General features: G+C 32.8%; 1 protein-coding gene across 1 annotated transcript in view; it reads right to left on the reverse strand.

The window, feature by feature from the left end:
* STXBP4 (syntaxin binding protein 4) overlaps positions 1-22,798 on the reverse strand; it is a 140,360-nt gene that overhangs the window by 103,304 nt on the left and 14,258 nt on the right. The window contains exons 4-8 of the mRNA XM_069481164.1: positions 20,543-20,675; positions 11,848-11,954; positions 11,448-11,667; positions 10,372-10,447; positions 4,285-4,379 (exon numbers count right to left, since the gene is read on the reverse strand). Coding sequence (XP_069337265.1) covers positions 4,285-4,379; positions 10,372-10,447; positions 11,448-11,667; positions 11,848-11,954; positions 20,543-20,675 — 631 coding nt within the window. The remainder of the gene's footprint in view (positions 1-4,284; positions 4,380-10,371; positions 10,448-11,447; positions 11,668-11,847; positions 11,955-20,542; positions 20,676-22,798) is intronic.

Here is a 22,798-nt window from a genome sequence, read left to right on the forward strand (position 1 = left end):
TTTCAACAATGTTTAGTAGTTTTCAGTGTATAAATCTTGCCTTTATTTTATTAAATTTATTTTCAAGTATTTTATTCTTTTAGATGCTATTGTAATTGTTTTAATTTCATTTTTGGATTGTTCATTGTTAGTATACAGAAATACAATTGTTTTTTGTATACTGAAATCTTGCTGCATTTGTTTTTAGTTCTAATAGTATTTTAGTAATTTCCTTAAGATTTTATTTTCTATATACAAGATCCCATCATCTGGAAATAGAGATAGTTTTAATTCTTCCTGTCTAATCTGGGTGCCTTTTATTTCTTTTTCTTATCTAATTATCCTGGCTAGAACCTCCAGCTAGTACCATATAAAATGCATGTGGCAAAGCAGAAATCTTTGCCTGTCCCCGATATTAAGGAGGAAGCATCCAGTCTTTTATTATTAAGTATGATGTTAGTAGTGAGTTTTCATAAATGCTCTTTTATCAGGTTGAGGGGATTCCCTCCTACTGTTAGTTTATTGGGTGCTTTTATTATGAAAAGGTATTAGGTTTTGTCAAATGTACTGTGTCTATTGAGATTATCATGTGGTTTGGTTCTTTCTTCTATTAATGCAGTATTATATTGATTGATTTTCATATATTAAATTTACATTCCTAGAATAAATTCCATTTGGATACAGCATATGATAATCCTTTAGATATGTTGCTGGATTTAGTTTGTTAGTATTTTCTTATGGATTTTCATATCTATAATTGTAAGAGATACTGGTCTTTGATTTTTTTCTTGTGATGTTTTTGCCTGATTTGGGTATCAGGGTAATGCTGGCCTCATAGGGTAAGTTGGGAAGTGTTCCTTCCTCCTATATTTTTTGGAAGAGTTTGTGAAGGACTGCTGTTAGCTTTTTAAAAAAACTGTTTGGCAGAATTCACCTGTGAAGCCATCTGGACCTGAGCTATTCTTTGTGAGAAATTTTTTGATCACTAACTCAATCTCTTTACTTGTTATAGGTCTATTCAGTTTTCTATTTCTTCTTGAGTTAATCTTGGTAGTTTGTGTCTTTCTAGAAATTTGTCCATTTCATCTAGGTTACCTAATTTGATGGCACACAAAATTACTTTTATCATTCTATTATAGTCTGTTTTTATACCTGTAAGGGCAGTATTGATATGTATAATTTCTTTTCTTTACCAAATATGACATTGTGAAATTTGTTCAGGTTGATGCATGAGATTCTTGTTCCTTCATTTTCCTTACTATATAATATAACCCACATGATGATTAAAAATCATGCTAGCATTGATTTATCTATTCTCTTATTGATGGCCATTTCCTACCATTCATTCTTTTAAATAATGCTGCAATAATATTCTTGCATCTATTGGTTGGGATGGGCTGGTTATACTGTTGTTTCCCCAACCCTAGTCTTAGTTGCCTAGAAAAGACAAAGGTTCATTTTCTCCTTGCTAATGTTACATGTCCAATGTGAGTTAGCTGGGTTCTCTTTCTCTAGACTTCTCATTCAGGGCCCCTGATTGGGACAGCCTCCAACATCAGGAGTTTGGCTGGTTGCTAAAATAGAGAGGAAAGAAATATGATGAACTGCACACTGGCTCTTAAGGAGTTGGGAAAGTACAATTCTACCACTGGCAGAGAAGGAAGAAATCTGATATAGCTGAAAAGTTCCAATTATTACTGCATTGTACATGTCTCTTTATGTAGTGGCACTAAGATTTCACTAGGGTATATGCCTAGAAGTAGACTTGCTGAGTTAAAAGATGCGAGCATGTTCAGTTTTGCCAAATTGCTCTCCAAAGTATAGTCCTATGAGTATCAGATGAGAGTTCCCAGGTCTTTCTTTATATCCTTGGGAACAGTGCTATTATCAGACTTTTAAATATTTGTCCACTTAATGAGCAGGCAACTGTATCTGATTGTTGCTTTATTTTAATTTTCCTGGAGGGCATCTTTTCACATATTTGACTGCCATTTGGGTTTTGACTTTGTAAATGGCCCATTCATTTGCACCGACCACCTTTCTTTGGGATTCTCTGTATTTTCCTTGAGTTAGTGGGAACAATTTAACTCTCTAGCCCTTCTTTTGAAGAGGGAAGCCAGCACGTTTAAGATCTTGTATTTCTCTATAGAGGATGTCAGTTCCAGAATCCCATCTGAAAAGGGTCTAAGACCATGTTAAATTTGAGCCCTAATATCTGAGTCTGAGTCCTTCCTTGGACCACATGATGTCAGCACTAACTTCCAGTGTTCACACTTACATTTCTGTTGTGTGAGATTTCCTTCCCTCCTCTCCTCTCCCTTTTTTCTTTCCTTTCTTCCTCCCATGCTTGACTATGTATTTAAAAAACTGCCTTGTTTTATTTTATTCATTATTTCTATATACAAATTGAGCATCCCTAATCTGAAAATCTGAAATGCTTCAAAATCCAAAACTTTTTGAGCACTGACATCATGCCACAGATTGTCCACATGGGTGGCTAAGATAATGACACCTTTGTTTCTGATGATACAATGTACTACAAACTTTGTTTCATGTACAAAAGTCTGCCAGGTAAAGTGGTCAGCTAGATTTTCTCCTTATCTAGAGGGATGGTATTAAATCTTGAATTTTCAAAAATGTATATTAAATCGACATCATTTAAAGCACAGTAATTGTTTTTTATATATGTAATAGATATGTTTTTAAATCTCAAATACTTTATTTTTGAAAGTGTTAATATTAACTAATTGTAGACCATGCCATTAGACAGAACTTACATGTTGTCATAAATAAAAACAGAGCACAGGTTAGCAAAAGATACTCAGGATTTAGAAAATATAAAGGAGACATCTCAAGTATCTAATTATTTAGAAAGTTTTATTGAGCACAAATCAGGTGTTTAAACAACCGTAGGTACTACAGGGTCTATGGTGAAGACACTTATAATTTCATTGATAAAACAAGATACAAAGATTACAGGGTGCTACCAAGTGATGGTAAGTGCTACTGATGTGCAAAAGAAGGCAATATTGGCCTGAACTACAGTAGTTAGCAAAGTCTGGCTAAAGGAGACGGAACTGAATGACGGGACTCAGAACATGCTGCCTCAAAATATGGCACCTTGGCATTTGAGAAGACAGCAGAAGGAAGAAGGTCTCTCTTACTTTCTCTCATCCTTTCTCCCCTGGAGTGGGCCGTAAAACTTAGCTTTCTTTCCCCTAAATGTAGGTATTCTCTCCCCTTATTCCAGAGGGCTCCTCCCTATCCCAGAGGAAAGGAAATGTCTTCATCTCTGAAGACACAGAGATGCCAAGAAGAATCTGAACGAACAGGCCTTACTATGTTCCCCTCAGTTTATTACCAGTAGATCATACCCTTTGTCTTCCAGTCCTATTTCTATACAAGTGTTCATAAAAACACAGTTTTCCCTGTTTCTTTAGGTCTTCATTTCTGAAGGCTCCCATGTCATGTAAAACTTATATTAAATAAATTTGCATGTTTTTCTCTTGTTATAGGTGTTTCAGCATGAACCTAGTAATGGGTGAGAAAAATCTTTTCTCTCCTACACAAGTCAGAATTTGAACAATGGGTAAGATTCAAATTGGCAATGAGAATGGTAGTATAATAGGGCCAAGCAAAGGTAGGGATATGGGAATAAATAGGCCCATTTTACATTGAAAAAAATATAGCACATTTTTCCTGTCAGATCCCTAGTAACTTGATAGGAAAAGTTTTCAAGTGCTTTTCTATCTTTAATTTTTCTTTTTTAATCATCTTAAGTTTCTTTTACAAATAGAAACTCTCAATGTTTCACTCTCCCCAAGACTATATTTTGGTGCCTTAGCATATTGCTACTATCTTTTTATATTTAATGGGCATATTACTATTTTGTTCTTTAGGATTTAGTTTCCTTTTACTTAAGTTGAAAAATGAAGTATTACTTCATTGTACTCATTGCTATTATCTAGGAAGCCTAATATACTTTGTTACAATCTACTCCACGTTTCCTTTGATTCTAGATTGGAAAACATCATATTTGTCTCACTCCCAGAGAAGAGGAAATTGATTGATTTGAATGTCAATTTAGCTACAAAAAGTTTTATTTCTATTTTGCGCTAGTGAACTATAAGAACTGCCAAGCTCAAACATGAATTAAATAATTTAGATTCAAACTGCCATTCATTTAATTGCAAATAAGTAACTTCAAGAAACTAATGGCTCCTGTACTTTATTCTTTCAAAGAATGAGAATACTTACTTCCTGTTGTTGTCTTATGGAAGAAAAATGAAAATTTAAAGGATTTACCATTTCTAGTTTCTCTGTCTTAAGGCGAACAGAGGGATTTAGGGAAATCTTCTTTCCTTGTAGTCCATAATTATCAGTCCAGGCAGGAGCAACATCTAAGAGACAACAGGGTGCACATTAATTGGAAACTTAATTGGAATAGAAATTTTCATTTGACAGGATATGTTCTGGGTTCCTGCTGTTCAAAAATAATTCTGGATAATCAGTTGGCAGCTTTTACTTTTGTTTTCATGATTATTTTTTCTTTAAATCAAAAATTTATTCTATAAACCAGCTTCACTTGAATCCTAACATATGAAAAGAGTAGCCAATTATGTATGCATTGTGAAGTCCCACAGAAATATTAACTTAAAAGACAACCATACATCCCACCACTACTGCCATTACCACATCCCACCACTACCATCATCACAATGCCCTTACAAAGATAAAAAATCCTTTTTGTTCAAAAAAAGTAAAATCATATTAGATATTCAAAAAGAGCATGATATTTCTTTGACTTGCAAAAGTGGTCTTGTGATATGAATTCTGGAAAGATTCTGGAAAAAACCATAAATGCAAATCATTTCAAGTTTGTACATAAAGTATGATATAGACTCTGAACTTTGAGCTAAAAATCCTATTTCTTATTTTATAGACAGGTTACATTTAAGTAGATTAAATGAACTTTCCCTTTGTCCTTGTAGCATGAATACGAAACCAGCTGCTACAAAGGACTAGAACTTGAAAAATTATTTGTTTTAATATGCCAAAGTTAGTAAAACAAATTCTTGTAATTCATGTTGATCCTTACTATCTAAAATTTTACTATTCTAAATACACTTTTAAATGGTATTTTACTAGTTCTACATAGAAATAAGAGGAAGGAGAAAAAACTTTTTAAAATGTCACATCTTTATGCAGTGTTTTAATTTTTTTTTTAATTTCTCAGAGCATCTGTCTCTAAGTACAAAATGATTTGCATTCTCTTAAGAACATAAGAAGCGCATATGAAAATAAATAGTCTTCCTCTAAACCTTTAACACATCCTTAACATTCTATGTAAAATCTTTAATATAGCTTATAGGTGTCAAGATCATAAAAAGAAAATGGTGACTGACTCTTAGCTTCAAATGGAATTAAAACTTGAGAATGAATGATTTTAGTATAATGGAATTTTTACAATTCTGATAAAAGCAAGTAAGTCTCCTTCGTTGTCATGATACCTAATTGTTGGCTCTGAGATAAAAAAATTCTCTCTCTCTCTCTCTCTATATATATATAGCGTTACTTCTAACCAGACAGTAAACTATTTATTATAATACTTTACAAATATAAGCTCATTAATCTTGACAATAACCACAATGACATAAGTGTTATTATTACCATCTCGAAGATGAAAAGACCAAGGAAGAAAAGCTAAAGTAATTAGTCCAAGGTCACATAGCTCTACATGACAATGTTAGGATTCTAATCTCTTGTGACTTCAGAAACCAATGTTCTTAAATGTGTCAACATCTTTCATCATGTTTGCTCATTTGTAAAGTGGGAGAATAAAACAGATTGGCTCATCAAGGTTGTAAAGATAAAATCAATAAAATCACAGAAAACTACTGTGGAAACTATAAAGTATTGTTAATATTAACACAAAGACACTGTATTAACAGATTTTTTTTCAAAGACCCTTTTTTCCAAGTAATATTAATACAAGATTTAATGTAAAATTATACTAACCCGATTTAACAACATGCAATCAGGGCTTAACAAAATCTTGTTTTCTTCCAGCCAATTTTCCTCTAAACCTTTACTTCTGAGTTAAAACCTTAAGAGGGTCCGTGCATAAATCTAGCATGCTTTGCTAATTCAGAGTAGCTTCACCTGAAAAGCCCCTCATAGGCAGTTTTCCTCATTTGCCAATGACATCTCTCTATTATGGCCTTAGCTCTTTATTTGTTCCTCTCTGGGGGAGTGAGACTTTCCAAAGTATGGCTTATTATTCTCTTGGATTGTTTGTTCCAGTTCCTCTTTGCACAAGAAGAAAGAGAAGTTTTATAAGGGAAGGATCAATACCATTTGATTAACATCACAAACCTTGAATAGATATTCTTCCCCATCACTACTTTGTTTCAGTTTTAAAAGACTTGATAGGGAGGAATTAAGGCTTGTGCCTTAATTAAAGTAATGACAGTACTTTTTTTTTTTTAATTTTATTTCAGGATATTATGAGGGTACAAATGTTTTGGTTACATTTTATGTCTTTGCCTCACTCAAGTGAGGATTAGAGGCATGCCCTTCCCCCTTACAATGCTCACCACATCCATTAGTAGTGAGTTTACTCCCCTCCCAACCTCCTAATCCCTGGAGAATATTACTACCATGTGAGCAGCATAGTGTTGATCAGTTAGTGCCAATTTGATGGCGAATACATGTGGAGGCTATTCCTCTGAACTTGTGATACCTCACTGTGGATAATGGGCTCAAACTCAATCCAGGAATATATAAGAGGTGCTAGATCACTGTTGTTTCTTACAATTGAGTAATATTGCATTGTATACATATGCCAAATTTTAATAATCTACTCATGAATTGATGGGCACTTGGGTTGTTTCCACATCCTTGCAATAGTGAATTGTGCTGCCATAAACATTCGGGTGCAGATGTTTTTATTATAGAATGTCTTTTGCTCTTTGGGGTAGATGCCTAATAGTGCTATTGCTGGATCGAATAGTATTTCTCACCTCTCACAAAAATCAATTCAAGATGGATAGCAGACTTAAACTTAAGGCATGAAACCTTAAGAATTCTAGAAGAAGATGTTGGGAAGACCCTTTCAGACATCGGCCTAGGCAAAGAATTTTTGAAGAAGATCCCCAAAGCAATCACCACTGCAACAATAATAAATGGGATGTGATCAAATTAAAAAGCTTTTGCACAGCCAAGGAAACTATCATTAGGGTGAATAGACAGCCTACAGAATGGGAGAAAATATTTGCTCTCTACACATCCGATAAAGGGCTGATAACAAGAATCTATCTAGAACTTAAAAAAAATCAACAAGAAAAAATCAAACCCCATCAATAAATGGGCAAAGGAAATGAACAGAAACTTTTCAAAAGAAGACAGAACAACGGCCAGCAAACGTATAAAAAAATGCACAACATCTCTAATCATTAGAGAAATGTAAATCAAAACCACAATGAGATATCACCTAACCTCAGTGAGACTGGCCTCTATCAAAAAATCCCAAAACAACAAATGCTGGCGAGGATGTGAAGAGAGGGGAACGCTCTTACACTGCTGGTGGGACTGCAAATTGGTGCAACCTCTGTGGAAAAGAATTTGGAGATACCTCAAAGAGCTAAAAATGACAGTATTTCTTTATACAACAATTCTTTATTGATATTCTTAGGAATGTCTTTAGTATACTTTTGGGTCACTTGAAAGCTCCTGTGTTATTCAACTTATGGCAATAGTAAACAACTCTGGATTTTGTAATAAGAAATTTTTGTAATAGAACAGTCTCTGAAAACATTTAAGTATTATGTAGATTTAAAAAATTCTAAGTGATTTTATACTTTGAAATGATTTTGAGGTGAGAACAGAGGTAGAATTACCTTATTATTTTTGTTGAGGTTAATATTAAAATTTATTTATATTTTTTGAATAAATACCAACTAACTGAGTCTAGAAGTGATAATGTTCTAATTTGGAACAATCTATAATTAAGTACTTATCACAGGCAAATCACAATGTATATAAGTTATCTAGACATAATTTAGAAGTGACTTTGCCTTTTTTTCCACCCCCCAGAAGTATGTTGCCTACTACATTTATGTAAAAGAAAAAAGAACCAAGTTAATAGTATTTCTACTCTAGAAAAATTGTCCATTTTAATTGCATTTTAATATTTACTTTACATACAACTTACTTAAATATATTTTTCATTAAATTATTTTTCTGTTACAAAATCTAGCATCATTTCTTATAGCCACTGGTGTGAATTTATCTCAGTTTATTTATTATTACAAGATCTCTTTGCTCAATTCAGACCTTTCTCTTGGGGTTACCTGACATCTAGCTTGGCCTTAGTTTTGTGCTTTTGCTTGTGATGCTTCCTTAACATGAGATGACCTCCTGCCTCCCCCACTTCCTTCAAGATTTGGATGATGTCTGAGTTTTGCCAAGAAATTTTTCTTAATTAATTTCTGCATATTGTGACAGATCCCGTACTATGTACTTGTTTGGGGGTGGAGAGGAGGATACAAAATTGAATCAAGAGTAGGAAGCTTTTACTTCTCTTAAAAACATGCCCTGGACTATTATCTGAGCTATACTCTATAGGTTCTGTAAAAAAATGACAACTAAAAAATTTGCTGAGGCATATACTATGAACCAATTACAATCCTAAATGCTTGACATGTATGATCTCATTTAATCCTCAAAACAACCCCATTCGGCAATTATTTCAAGGTTACAAAGCTAATAAGCTGGAAGCAGGATTTGAACATTGAAGTTTGCATTCAGAGCCTGGTGGTAACACCACTGTGTCTTCCGGATACCATACTCATGCCACTCACTACTACTTTCCTTAGTCTATTTTGTTCATGTCTTCACATTATTTGTATAAATATGTTATTCATCTACAAGACAGTATGCTTTTCAGAGTACCATAGCCACCTACATCCTGCTTTAATTAACACAGAATACTGCAAATAGTAGCTACTTGACAAAATAAACATATATATACACATCTACAAATACACATATTTTTAAATATTTTCTAATTTGAATAATAAAAATTTTTAACCTCATGTTTTAACAATATACTATTACATATCATAGAAAATATCCTAATTCCTTCATAATTCCTACTATATTATGTTTTCTACACATAAAACATATTCACAAATGCTTACTAAATAAATATATGGCTACAAGGGGCACTGCTTGATTACTTTAAAAACTAAAAACATATTGTATAAATGTTACATAATAATTAATACAATCAAGGAATAAAGGACCTTGACTTTTGTTATCTAGCAACTTTGATCTCTATCTCCTTATAACTGCTTCATTCACCTATCTGGTTTTTTTTTTCACATGGGTTCTCAGTTTAAATTGAAGACAGTATATCAAGAGACTGGAAATTAATTACATAAAGGGAAGAATGCTAATAAAGTTTCTAAATCTCATTAAGTAAAAAGGCATATAACTTACGGCTAAAGATTGCTACTAACTCACTGGTAAATAAATGCCCCACAGCAGAGTAAACTACTATAGAATCTAGTAAAAATTCCTATAAAGTTCAGTAGCTATTTAATTTAAATTAATTCTTCCTTATTTTTTAATTCTTATGTAAATAATGCTATTAAAAATTAAAATACACAGGTAACAATTTGTACCATAATTTAGCCATATGTAATTAGCTTTTCATTTAAGTATAGTTTTTTGATTACTGTGTTTAACTTCTGGAGACAATTTCAGGGGAGAGATATTTTTTCTTGATATTTGAGACAATAAGCACATTATAGCCTGATAGAAAAATCAGTTTTGTTTATGGGTAGCTTAGACAATTAATGCTTTATTGTTTTAAAAAGTCAATAAATCATTTTATGGTAATTAAGAATCAATAACAATGAAATCACAATATTGATGTCTTCTTTAATTTATATCCACATGATTTCTTCTAAAAAAAACCAAAGCATATTTCTTTTCTTAAGCTATGCTCCCTTTCATAATGTGTTTTCTGGAGGTGCACTTAATATACCTCATCACTATTTCACTACAAGGACAAGGTAACCTAATCTTAATTTATAGAAGACTTTTCATTATTTGATTTCAAAAATTCATTAGTTTTGATAGCTTCATAAACAATGTTAGATAATGAATCTTTTAAAATTTCAATTGTTTGGTCAGCAAAATTTCCAATAAATGTCATAATTTAACAGGAACCATTGGACAATACATTAATTTTGCTCTTTTATTCATTAAAGGAAAAAAGTTATAATGCACCCTTCTTTAAAGTCTATTAAGTTACATCATGCACTCCTCACTGAGAGAGAGTAATTGAAAAAAATAACAGGAAAGAGGAATTAAATGTGCATTTACCTGCATTAGACATATCCGTAGTGCTGTTGTCTGAAGTAATTGGAGTTTGTTCTGTTTTGTTGTATCCAGTTTTTATCTGTAAAAGAAAATGAAGAACATGCAATGTCATTTTCTAAAGTGGGTCAAAGACCAGACTGGAAGCTCATGTTAACATGAAATGAATGGTTAAAGAGATTAAAAGAATATTCCAAAAAATATGAAACTCTAAAATTTTTATATATTCATCTTCAAAAAAAGCAATTCAGAATTAAAGGTAACAATGTCCAAGGATAACAAAACACAAGGCCATGTACCTCGTCTTTTAAAAGCTATTATAATTCCAAATGACAAAGTAGAAGAGGCTGACAGAAAATCTTATACTCTGCCTCTGATCAGCATGTACCTGAAACTGAAGTTACCTTTGATGAATTTTAGTCTACTGACTGAAAGCCTATCTGTGTTTCCTATTTTATACCAACATAGATTTAAAGAATATATGTTCTGTCTTGTAACTGTGATTTGTTAGGACATTGTAGCAATTAGTAATTTATTATATTAATTTTGACATAGAAATTCTCCATTTTGTATGATTTGAATAGGATAAACATATTCTAGCAAGCACATGTGAGGGGGCAATAGCCACCTTGGGTGGATAATTAGGATTAGCCTCACCGTGCAAAAAAGAAGCTAAGGAACTAAAAGGAAGATTGCCTGACTTCAGTCAAGCAGAAAACAAAAATGATAATTACTGGTCCATATTAGAGACTGAAACGAAATATGACATTCTTAATATAGTTTTGAGTGATAGCTATGAATATTTTTGTGGCACCATTTTGTCATGCTGATATTCTCTGATTATGCTTCCAGACACAAGACACACTGACTTTAAAAAAATTATGTTTACTGACAACACAGCAAAATCTTTTTTTTTTTTTCCATAAAAATCTTAAGTAGGAAAAAAGAAAAAATCTTTTAAGGAAATACTTCTAATTTGTTCACAAACAATATTACTGAAGTTACAATTCTATATGTAATTAACAAACATTAAAAAATAGGGGATTTATGGACTGCATATATAAACAGAAATTTAAGATTACCTGACTTATCTTATAAGAAGGTAAAATGGCGTCATTAATTTTGGGAGTGGATGAGGTCTTTGGAATTAGTATTTCAGAGGGAGAAGAAAGAAGACTAAATGTTGAGGCTTGAGGTCCATATTCTCCTGAAGCTTCTAAAAGGGATGTACACGATAGCTTTTCTGGGTGATTGCTGTCACATTTTTGTCTTATGAATGCTATCTCCCAAGCAGACTCTGACCTAGTATTAAAAAGAAATCACTTTATGGATGTGCTATGAATATGGTACAATTGAATTCTAAGACAATGTTTCCAATAATATTAAAAAATATTCCTTATAAAGTATTTAAGCCATCTTAAATTACTATTTTTAAAGAGTCATGCTAAATGACTCATTCTATCTTATGGATAGGATAGTTACCTCAACTTGGCTCTGGTAATTATCCTTTTTGCTTCTTCAAATGATACACCAATCATAGATTCCTTGTTTACTGAGACAAGTTGATCTCCTGGCTTTAAACGACCATCCTAACAAAAAGAGTAACATTTATAAAGAAACCAATGAGGTACTTTTTAAAATAATTGGTTCATGCAACTAAAGCAATGAAAAGCTTTTGTGAAGAATGTCTTAAAGAAAAAGTAACAAATCTTACAGAACCTCAATAGCAAAATGTTTTGATTAAGGCCTGGTTTTGGAATGTACATGAGTAAAACTGAATGGTTTATGTACTGCATGAATAAACATGCACACTAAGAAATCCTGAATATATTAGGACAATATAGGCCAGTACACCAGGAAAAGAGACTTGTTTTAAAAGCTCAGCACCATGGAACAAATAAAGCTCTGATTCTGTGATAAAGGAGAACAAATAATCCTGGGATATTTTGGAATACAATACTCATTCACTTTAGTTACTAAGCATTCCTGCACCTTTCTTCCCAACAAATTGTTCAATGTGGATTTATCACACATTTAGATTTTTAAAAATGTAGTCAAGGATCTTAATTATATTGATCCTATCTATATTTCAGCTCACGATCTAACATCTTTTTTCCTAGATCTGCTATGACTCCTGTGACTAAAGCCTATTTGGCTGTGCATATAGTGTTAGCCAAGTCCTGCTAATAATGACCAATTCTAACTTCCTGGCATTGTTTTAGCTAAGGCCTAGCTCTACTCATAACTAGCCTAACTGAATAAGACAGAGCATATCAGTTATAAGATTTAATGTAGTTGTTAAGCAAGTTTCTCAGTTTTTATTTATCTTCTCTTAATTCAAACTTGAAAAGAAGAATGAGCTTTCTTCTTTTTCAGTTCCTAAGATAAATCTCTATGGCAGAAAACATTATTTCTATTAACTATAGAAAAAGCTTATATGGTTAAAAGGTATATTTTCACCTTAATGGTAGTTAAGCAACTCTCACAAACTCAAAGAAACACCTTTCTTTAAAGTCTTAGCTACTAAAATATATCTTTTAGATAATTGATCTTTGATCTAAACTGTATTATTTATAATAATGGTGATTTTTGATTTTACTCCTATATAACAATACTATTTTTTAAAAAGACATGTAGCATGATCTTTTCCACTAACTAGAGAATACACAGGAAAACAATTATATAAATATAAAATATTCATCAAAGGATTTTATAGGAACATATTATTTCAAATACTGTATAAAAGATCATTTAGTCTAAATGCTAATGACCGTATGATTCTTCTAAAAAGTAAACATTACTAAAAAAACTTAAACTGAAAGAGGCAATTTGATTTTAACATACTGAAAATTCGAAAACTAATTTGGATTTTATATAAATATGTGATTAAATATAACTAGCAAAACACAAAACACAATAGCAATATTCATAAGTGATTTTTTCTTATATTTAATAAATGTATGGAGAGAAATATATAATAGTAATGATAGAAAAGACTAAGTATATCGAGAAAGTAGCTACCATATGTATCCTACAAGTTTAATGAAGCAGAAGGCCTGATTTTGTAAGATTTTGTAAACACAGTTCTGTATTGCCTAGGCCCAAATCTTATTAGAGCTTCATTACATATGCATTTAAATCAATTATACACAGATTATACCCAAATATTTATGTACTTTAGCTTGTAATTTAATATACTAAATTTTAGTTTGAGGACATTCAGTCAAGGTTAAGGTGAAATGGTAACAAATAAGGAAAACAACCTCTTTGCCACAGGAAGAAACATAAGGCTAATAAAAGGGAAGAATAAACACAAAATTCTATAGAGGGCTTATTTCTGGGGAAGGCATAACCTGGGAGTAATGTGACCAGGGAAAAGCACACAGGAATCCTCGACATAAATTAAATTTTGTATTTATTATTGTACTCTAAATGGATTCACAGGTGTTTATTTTATTATGTTTCATAAGTTAGACATATGTTCCAAAATCCTTTTGTCTGTGTCAAATATAACATTATAAAAAAAAGAAAAAATTTCTCCATCCCAAATAAAAAGAAAGTTCATGCAGTTTGTCCCATCAATGTACCTAACTAGCTGAATTATATTTTGGGTCTATATTACAGAACTGGTATTGGATGTAAGAGTTTAATAGAGAATTTTTAAATCGAATTTTTAAAAGAAATAAATGTCTGTCATTGTTAAATCTAGCTCTCATTGTTAAAGCCAACCATTTGGAATCTGCAAAATAATTCCTTATTGGACTTAGTTTAATACAGTAGATTTTAACTGAAATTTAATGACTACACTAACAACTTGTATCCCAAAGCCAGACAATAATTTAGGGGGAAAAAAAGGTAAGAATAAAGCTCTACATCATTGCAGCAAAGCATTTAAAGGATACTGACAAGGAAAGAGTTTATTTCAGAATTGTGCTGGTAGACAGTAAATATCAGATTATTATGTTTTAATGTAACTGTAAATGTAAAACAGTTCCTTCCTTTTATTAAATTTCCTTGAAAAAGGAAAAATCTATAATGATGATTACAAGTCAGATGGCAGCTGTGTTTCATTTGGGCAGGAGCCTTCAGAGGCAATGGACTGAAGAGGAAGGAACATGGGGTTTGCCAACCAGATAAACTTGAATTTGGATTTGGCCCTACAACTTCTAGTTAGAGCTTCATAAACGGTAAGAAAGAGAAAAGGGGATGGGGGAGGCACATAATCTGGTCCACAAGGAACTGAGAACTAAATTCTAAATTGCGTGGAGGTAGCTCTGGTATCCATGTGTCTTATAGAAATCGGTTGTCAGGGTTGTGGAGAAAAAGGCTACAGAAAATAGAGGTAGGCAACAGAGTTTAGGGTGACCCTACTGCCTTCCACATTCTCCTTTCAGGCTGTGCAGTGTTAGCAACACAGAGGAAAAGCTTGCATGAAGGCAATTTAACCTATCTTGTATTAAAGCACACTGATGTATTGAAGTAGCATTTTCCAGCAGGACGAGAGTCAGAGAAGGGAAGAAGAATGCCTTCTGACTGTGACTTCTGGTGTTTATGTATTTTTTTCTTTCTAAAAAGTATTCACAGCAGTTAGTTTTTTCCTTTGCCTCCTAGAATAAGATCTTAGCTGATCATGTGAATTTCTGAACCTGTTTAAAAGTCAGAACCTGCAAATGAAAACAAAGCTATTTCTGTAAAAGTCTGGCATTCTAAATGAGAGAATTCTGCCCCAGCTGGATTAATGTATATGTGAAGATACTAACTTCAGGGATATGCTGAGACCTCTTCCACAGTCTAGATTCCAATTCAGCAGTTACTGAGCAACTACACGACATGGAAGGCAATGTGCCAAGCACTTTCATAAGTTGAACTTTAGAGTCTAAATTTTTTCACATTGACATTCATGTAGACATTGAAATAATAATGTATTTCCTGACCACTTAAACACTTCTGTTAAAAACTACCAGTACTGTTCATTTCTGATTACAACTTTAGTACACAGTTTCTAAATAACATATTACCATATTACCAGAAACCATTTATAAAGGATAAAGGCTGATTCTGATTTAACTAATTCATTTTTCCTAAATACTAAGGAATGCTCCTTCTGCAAGCTTTCAGATTCCTTTGCCATACTTTTACAAGCTGTAGACTGAAGGTATCCTTCTTTTAATTCTAGTTTTTATTATGAAGTCAGGAAAGCTATTTAACCTCTACAAACTCCATTTTTTTTTTCTGCTGTAAAGTGAAGATAAATATCTATAATACAATGTTGCTGTAAGAATCAAATAACATATATAAATTATAGCACATTGTAGGTGTTAAATAAGATGAGGTGAATCAGACTTCCATATCTGTTGTGGACAATTTTCACACTGATAGCAAATTTAATTATGTTACTCCTCTAATTGAGAGCCCTTAATGGCTGCCCGCTGGCAGGAAAAAATTGAAACTCCTTAACTTTCCAAACCCAGCATAACAAATTCACTGCAAACTACTTTTTGTAGCCCCATCAACCACCTTCCACCCCAGCATATAAATTCTTCATTCTATTCTCAGAGAATGTTCCTCAAACCAGAACCTACATGATCTTTCCAACCTCAATGCTTTGACACATACCAATTCCTATCTAGAATGTTACCATCCACTCTCCCACTGCTCTGTGATGAACTCCGATTTAAACTTCAGAGCCAAACTCAAACACTATGTCAGCTGCAAGTTTTCTCCCACTTTCCAGGATTTACTTAATTGTTCCTTTTTCCTTTCTCAAAAAGCACTTTTACTTACGTATATGATTACACTTACTTTGTCCTGTCCTTATTTGTTTACATATCCTCCCCTCCCTGTCCCTGAATTACAGCATATTAATTCAGTAAGTCCCAAACTGGGAGCACTGATTCTTCCAGTTGGCCAGAACCATGTCCTTTTTATGGTTGTTTCCCTGGCATAGTGCTGGGTACACAGTAAGTCCACAATAACTTCATGAGGTCCAGGAAACAGTCTGAGGAAGTTAAGGTAGTTATGACAGAAATAATAACGGAAAAGGAGTAAAGAGAGTGACGCTGCAAAGCAAACCATTTGGCTGCTACTCCTTCAGCTCCCGCCAACGGGACTGGTTTCTTCATACTTTGCCAGAGGCCTGATCCTACTATTTACCTAAAAGCCCTGGCTTGCATTCCAGGGATATGCTCAGCATATCCTGAAAACTGATTTCTTCTGAAAGTTAAATATGCCCTGCTTCAATCCTTTGTGAACAACTACTAAACATTAGCAGCTGCATCTGTGTGATCATTGTCTCTACTTATAGAGCTTGACTAAAAAAAAAAAATCTTGAATTTATCAAATCTAAGCTTCCTCTATTTGTAACAGACAACATTATTTTACATAGCACTAAGGGAAAAAAAATGTTGCCAATTATACTATGACATTAATTGTGAAACCCCTCACAATTTCAGAGATAGGAGAGGAAAAAATACGCATGCACACACTCAGAAGTATCTTACATATCTAGATATGCATTATATATGTATATGTATAGCTTATATGTGTATGTTTTAATATATGTGTCTTAGACTCAACTGAAGAAAATATGAAATATAGTATCAGTTTTGAGGAGAAGCTTTTGAGGAGAACCTGTTTTCCCTACATTGTTAGCAACAAAAGAAAGAAATAAAAACATTCGAGAATTTCAAAATATTATCCAGAATCTGCTACAAAGGGCCAAGGAGGAGAGGTACCTTGGTGTGGAACCCAAATGGTGGCAGTGGAATGGTAAAGAGGCAGATCAATAATCCTCAGAAATGTGACAGAATATCTAAGGGACCATTCATTCATAAATATTAATTGAGCAATTAACGTGTCAGGCACTACACTGGGGACTAAAGATATTGTTGTGAATAAAATCAGACAGAATCCTTGCCCTTAAGAAACAAAGTGTCTTGTGGTACAGGCAGAGTTCATAAAATAATCATAAATATCGATGTATCATTACAAACTAAGATAGATGATGAAGGAAAGGAACGGGATCTAGGAACACATATGGGAAAAATAAAACTTGGCCTAGAATGGGGGAGAACCAGGAATACATCTTTTAGGAAGTGGTCTTTGAATTGATATCTGAAAGTAATGGGGGAATGGAAGGGGATGCTGTTCCCAGTCTAAGAGAACAGCATAAAAGATAAGAAAGAAATTGGTCCCTTACAGGAATTGGAAGAGTCCCCTCTGGGAACAAAGAGATGGAAAGCCAGAGAGGTAGAGGGCAGAAGCAACAATTTATAGAAACTTGCAACTAAGTATTAGTAAGACAGGCTGGGAAGGAAACAGACACGGTGTATAAGAGCAGACAAAGCTATTGAGAGGGCTGATAAAAACTAATGATAATTTATACTGTGGAGATGAGAATGGAGATCAAGAAGACTGATGGGTTCAAGAGATTTACAGAGTAAAAAAGTCAATAGCATGTGTTAATGAATTGGATATTGTTGTATGGGAGACAAAGTAGTTAGGAAGCTGTTAGGTTTTCTAACTTTGTGTAGCTGGAAGTTGCCATTCACCAAGATTGGGTATACTAGAATAGGACCTGTTTGGGAAGAGATCAGCAGATGAGGGTATGATGTGAATGTTCTGGGTTCTGCCTCAGAAATGTTGAGTTTGAGATACCTTTAAGAAATCCAAATGGAAATACTAATCAGGGAAATGAATATGTGAGTATGAAGCTCAAAGGAGTGTCTAAGCCAGAAAAAGATCTAGTATTGAATGACGAGGACTCCAGACTGATACAGGACTAGCTGACAGGGAAAAAAGGGCCTTGGAATTCTTCTTACCTCGGTACCCAGCATATGTATTTTTGACTTACAGGATTCCCCTAGCTCTTAGAACTAGAAGAATCTTCTTTTTTCCTTGAACTGAAAAAATGTGTTCATGATATCCCAAGTTTGAACTCTGAATATGTTTTTCAAAGAAACATGATATTTTGGTTCTACTGAACCAGTATTGTATTCTTATATTTGCCAGGAAGAAAACACTTAGGGTGGGTAGTGGCTAACCATGATTAAGTAAAGAAAATTACTTCTGAGTTCCAATAACTCGCTTACAGTTTGAGAGGTTTGGAAATATAAATGAAATATAATATAGCTATAAGCTTGATACTGCTCAATTCTGAAATGTCATAATATTAAAACAAAATTATAGCAAGTTAAAGCACTCAAATGTATTTGAAAAATATTAACAGTACTCAGTTCAGCAACTTAATTAAGGATAATCTTATGAACCTGTGTTTCCTATGCTATGAATCCACCTACTACCTGGAAATTTCATGCAGATTAGAAACTCATTAACATGCTATAATGGTATTTAAAACACAGTAAATTGTTATTAATAAATTATTTAAAATAAAATTACATCCATTTTATATTTGCAAAATAAATATGCATGTCACTCTCCATCATGAGGAAATATTCAAAAATAAATGTAAGCACTGGAAAATTACTTATTCTTCTCCTACATCTTTCTCTTTTTGGTTGTTTTCTTCTATTAGGACCAGGTGCAGTCAAAGGACATTAATAACTCTGTGCTGCTCTCTAGTGGTAAATACAGAATATAGTCCATTAGGAGGTTTTGTTTTTTAATACTCTTTTCAAAGAAATTCTAAAAAAAAACAACAAGAAAAAGTATATATCATGGGTATAATTTCTTAGTCTCTTATCACCAACAGAAGATAAAGAACAATTCAGAACCATTTCCATTAATTTATTATTCTAACTGCAAATATTTTTCATGACAATAAAAGAGCACATTGATGCTTGTCTTAAAAACAAATTCTTATCACTTGTTAGGTATCTTGATCTATTATTGCATTATATCAAGTGTAGTCTAAGAAATACCTTAGCTATACTGAACACACATGCCCTCAGCTTTAAAACTAAAGTAGTACTAAACATCTCAATTCTTAGAAGAGAAAATTCATGTTTTGTTTGTTTGAATTTGTTTAAACTTAGCATTTAAATATGTTCTTATCTGGTCAATAATTTAAATTTAATAGCCAAAATTTAAATCATTATAACATCTTAAAATTATAATACTCAGAACTTGGAAAGTATATTTGGAAGATGCCTTATTATCTGCATAAGCCTGAAACAATTGAAATCGTAACTATTTTGAAGGTTATTGGTGAAACCGATTTTTTCCCAAGAAGAAAAAAAATCCAGATGAATAGATAAAGTATTTACTAAACAAGTGTTTGCGGGGTGGGCAGAGGTAAGAGTAGGTCTATTTATTTAACCAAAATGACAAGAATAAACTTAACAATAAGAGGACCCTTTCTCATGCTATATAGCTTGATATTAATAGAATATTTTACTAAATTCTTTATATCCTATATCTCTCCAAAAAAGAACTGGAGGCAATTTCCAACAAATGAAATATAATCACATTAGTAAAACAGAAATAACAAATGAAATCCAAGAGAAAGGAGAAAGCAAATATAGTAACCAGTTCATTAAATTGCTGGGATTATACTTCAAATTTGGGTCTGAGCTTCCTAGCAACCAGAGCAAAAAGTAACTCATTATATAACATATTTCTGACACTGAAAAAGAGAGTAAGACTTTCTAATTCCTTACAAAAAGAAATTTTCTGGTCTTAATTCTATATTTAATTTCTCATGTGTATCCTAAATCTAATTTCTCATGTGGGTAGCTAGTAAGTGATATAATTGACAAACTCAACATGAAGTACTACTACAAATTCAGAAATGAATAAATTCTGTTTGCTGTTTTTGTTTGTTTTACATTTAGAAGATGCTAAATGAATGTACTTCAGGTTCAACTAATCCAACTAATCAAAACTCAGAGAAGTGTAGAGATAACATCTCCAAATATAATTTTTCTTAACCAGATATAGGATATCAGTTGAACAGCATATAATTTAAAAATATGTAATCTTAAGTTAGAGCCTGAAATACTTGTTATCTTCATATGTGAACTTATTCATCTGTTAGGTTAAAGGTCTATCTTCCAGTCTTTTTGTATCTTTCACTGAGGTATGGTCACAGTGGACATTCAGTTAATATTACAAATTCACTGATAAAGTAGGAAAATAAACCTCATCAGTAGTGGGGTTTTTTGTTTTTGTTTCTTGGTGGTCCTGGTGGTGGGAGGTTATTTATACTTTCAGTTTTTACCTTATAACAGTCTCCTCCAGGAATGATTTCCTGAATATATACCAATGGGCCTTCATTCCGGTTAATTCCTCCTAGGATCTTCAGACCAAGGCCTGTTTCCTTGGTAATTGTAATCATCTGAAAGGCAGGATCTCTAAGATAAAGTAAATTAGCACTCACAGGTTAGTAGGCTAGAGATCTGTACCTATTTCTTTTTTCTTTAAACTACTTGATAAATCAAATTCTTACATCTAGAAACCCAAAATACTTAGTACCTACTAGCAGCTACATTCTTAAAAGTATGGTGGCATAAAAGCAATCAAATGGATTTCCTTACCTATATTTTTAATTTTCTCTACAAAACAACCAAAACATAAAATAATTCATAGCAATAATACTTATTTCTTTGGAGTAGAACAAAGTACTTTAAAAATATTAGTTAAATAAACTTGAAGATGTATTAAAGGTGACGAAAGAGATTTGCTTTTAGCTGATTGTTAGAAGACATTGAAGTATTCCAAAACTAAATATTTTAGTGAATAAAGTAAGTGAATTTAAAAGACATGTTTGTGGCCTTTTAAAGCAATTCAAATTCCATATGAATTTCAAAAAAAGAAATTGTGCCCCCCAAGCTGCATTTCTGAACACACTGGTCAGAGCAGAGACTTTACTCCATATGAATTTCAAAAAAAGAAACTGTGCCCCCCAAGCTGCATTTCTGAACACACTGGTCAGAGCAGAGACTTTACTTGAGTAAGTTTGAAATAAGTTTTAGGTCTGCTGCTCACTTATTATTTACTGGGTACTGTACTAATCAATATATACACATTATGCCATTTAATTTAAGATTTATAAAATCCCTAAGGTTCTTATCCTCATGTTTTTAAAGCCCCTAAATCCAGGCAGGTTAACTTTGTGGCCCACGGGTAAACCCCATCTGTCTTACTTTCAGAGGCAAAATGTGATGTGAGATTTGCTTTGTTGGTATATTACAGCCATTGTTGAATACAGGACTTCCAGCTATCTTCAGACATATCAAACAGCTGAAACTGCTACTTAAAAAAGAGTTACTTCATATCTTATATATGATCATAGAGCTTTTAGATGAAGCTTTTTTAGCTTGCCATGTACACTCTAAATGTATCTTTAAGAAAACTGTTGCATTCAAAAGTTAAATAATAAAAAATAGAAGAATAAAAGAAATTTTAAAAAATTTACAAAACTCTCTGTTTTTGATTATTTCACTGTTTATATAGTACATCATTTAGAGTTGCATTACAGGCATACTGAATTCAGCTGTGTTGGAAGGCCTGTCTGGTCACCACGACAATAGTCAACTAGCTAGAAGAAAGGCAGAGAAGACTGGGTCCAAAAAGCTCTACTGATGGGAATTTCAGCACCCCGATCCATTCTTTACGGGATATTAGGTTGCAAAAGCATAAAGGAATGAAGTCTAGGAATGGGAAAGATGAAGGAGAGAAGGGGAACTAGGTACCTCATTAGCAAATCTCTCCAGTAACCTCTTAAAGCCTCTAAATGTGAATTTCCCTCAATGGGAGCACACACAATCTCCAGCATAGATTATTGTTTCAGTAAAGGAGCCCTCTTTTCTAATACCAACAAAGTATCTTTTATTAACACAGTAGTGTATTTACTTCTAATCTTTTTTTCTATGAACCTATATTGTTTTTTTCTGAATAGGTATTATACTATTAATATATCAACGTTTTTAGATCCTTTTTACTCATAATTATTTTAAGCAACATCTACATTGTTAAAAGTTCTTCTTAAACATAAATTTCAATGGCAACATAAAATTTATACACATGGCTAGGACCTTATTTTAAAATCCCCCTATTGTTAAGAATTTAGATTACACACTCTTTTCTTTTGCTATTAAAAATAGTTCTGGTGCTCAACTTTAATCATAAGAAGAGAATTACAAGTTAAAACTATGTAGAGATACTACTGCTCACCTATCAGATCAATAAAAATTCAAAACCTCAAAAAACATACTCTAATGACAAAGTTGTGGGAAAAAAGGCACTTGTGTATATTGCTGGTGGGAGTACAACATGGCACAACTTCCAAAGGGAGAATTTGGTAATCTCTAACAAAAAACTACCCTCTGAACCAGCAATTCCATTTATAGGAATCTATCCCAAAGATACGCTGGCAAAAAATACAAAATGACTTATATAGTAGGTTATTCATTTTGACATAATTTGTATTCACCAAAAATTGCAAACAATCCAAATGTCCATCAATAAGATACTG

Source organism: Eulemur rufifrons, chromosome 9 (assembly GCF_041146395.1).
Source record: "Eulemur rufifrons isolate Redbay chromosome 9, OSU_ERuf_1, whole genome shotgun sequence".
In the NCBI taxonomy this organism is placed as follows: domain Eukaryota; kingdom Metazoa; phylum Chordata; class Mammalia; order Primates; family Lemuridae; genus Eulemur; species Eulemur rufifrons.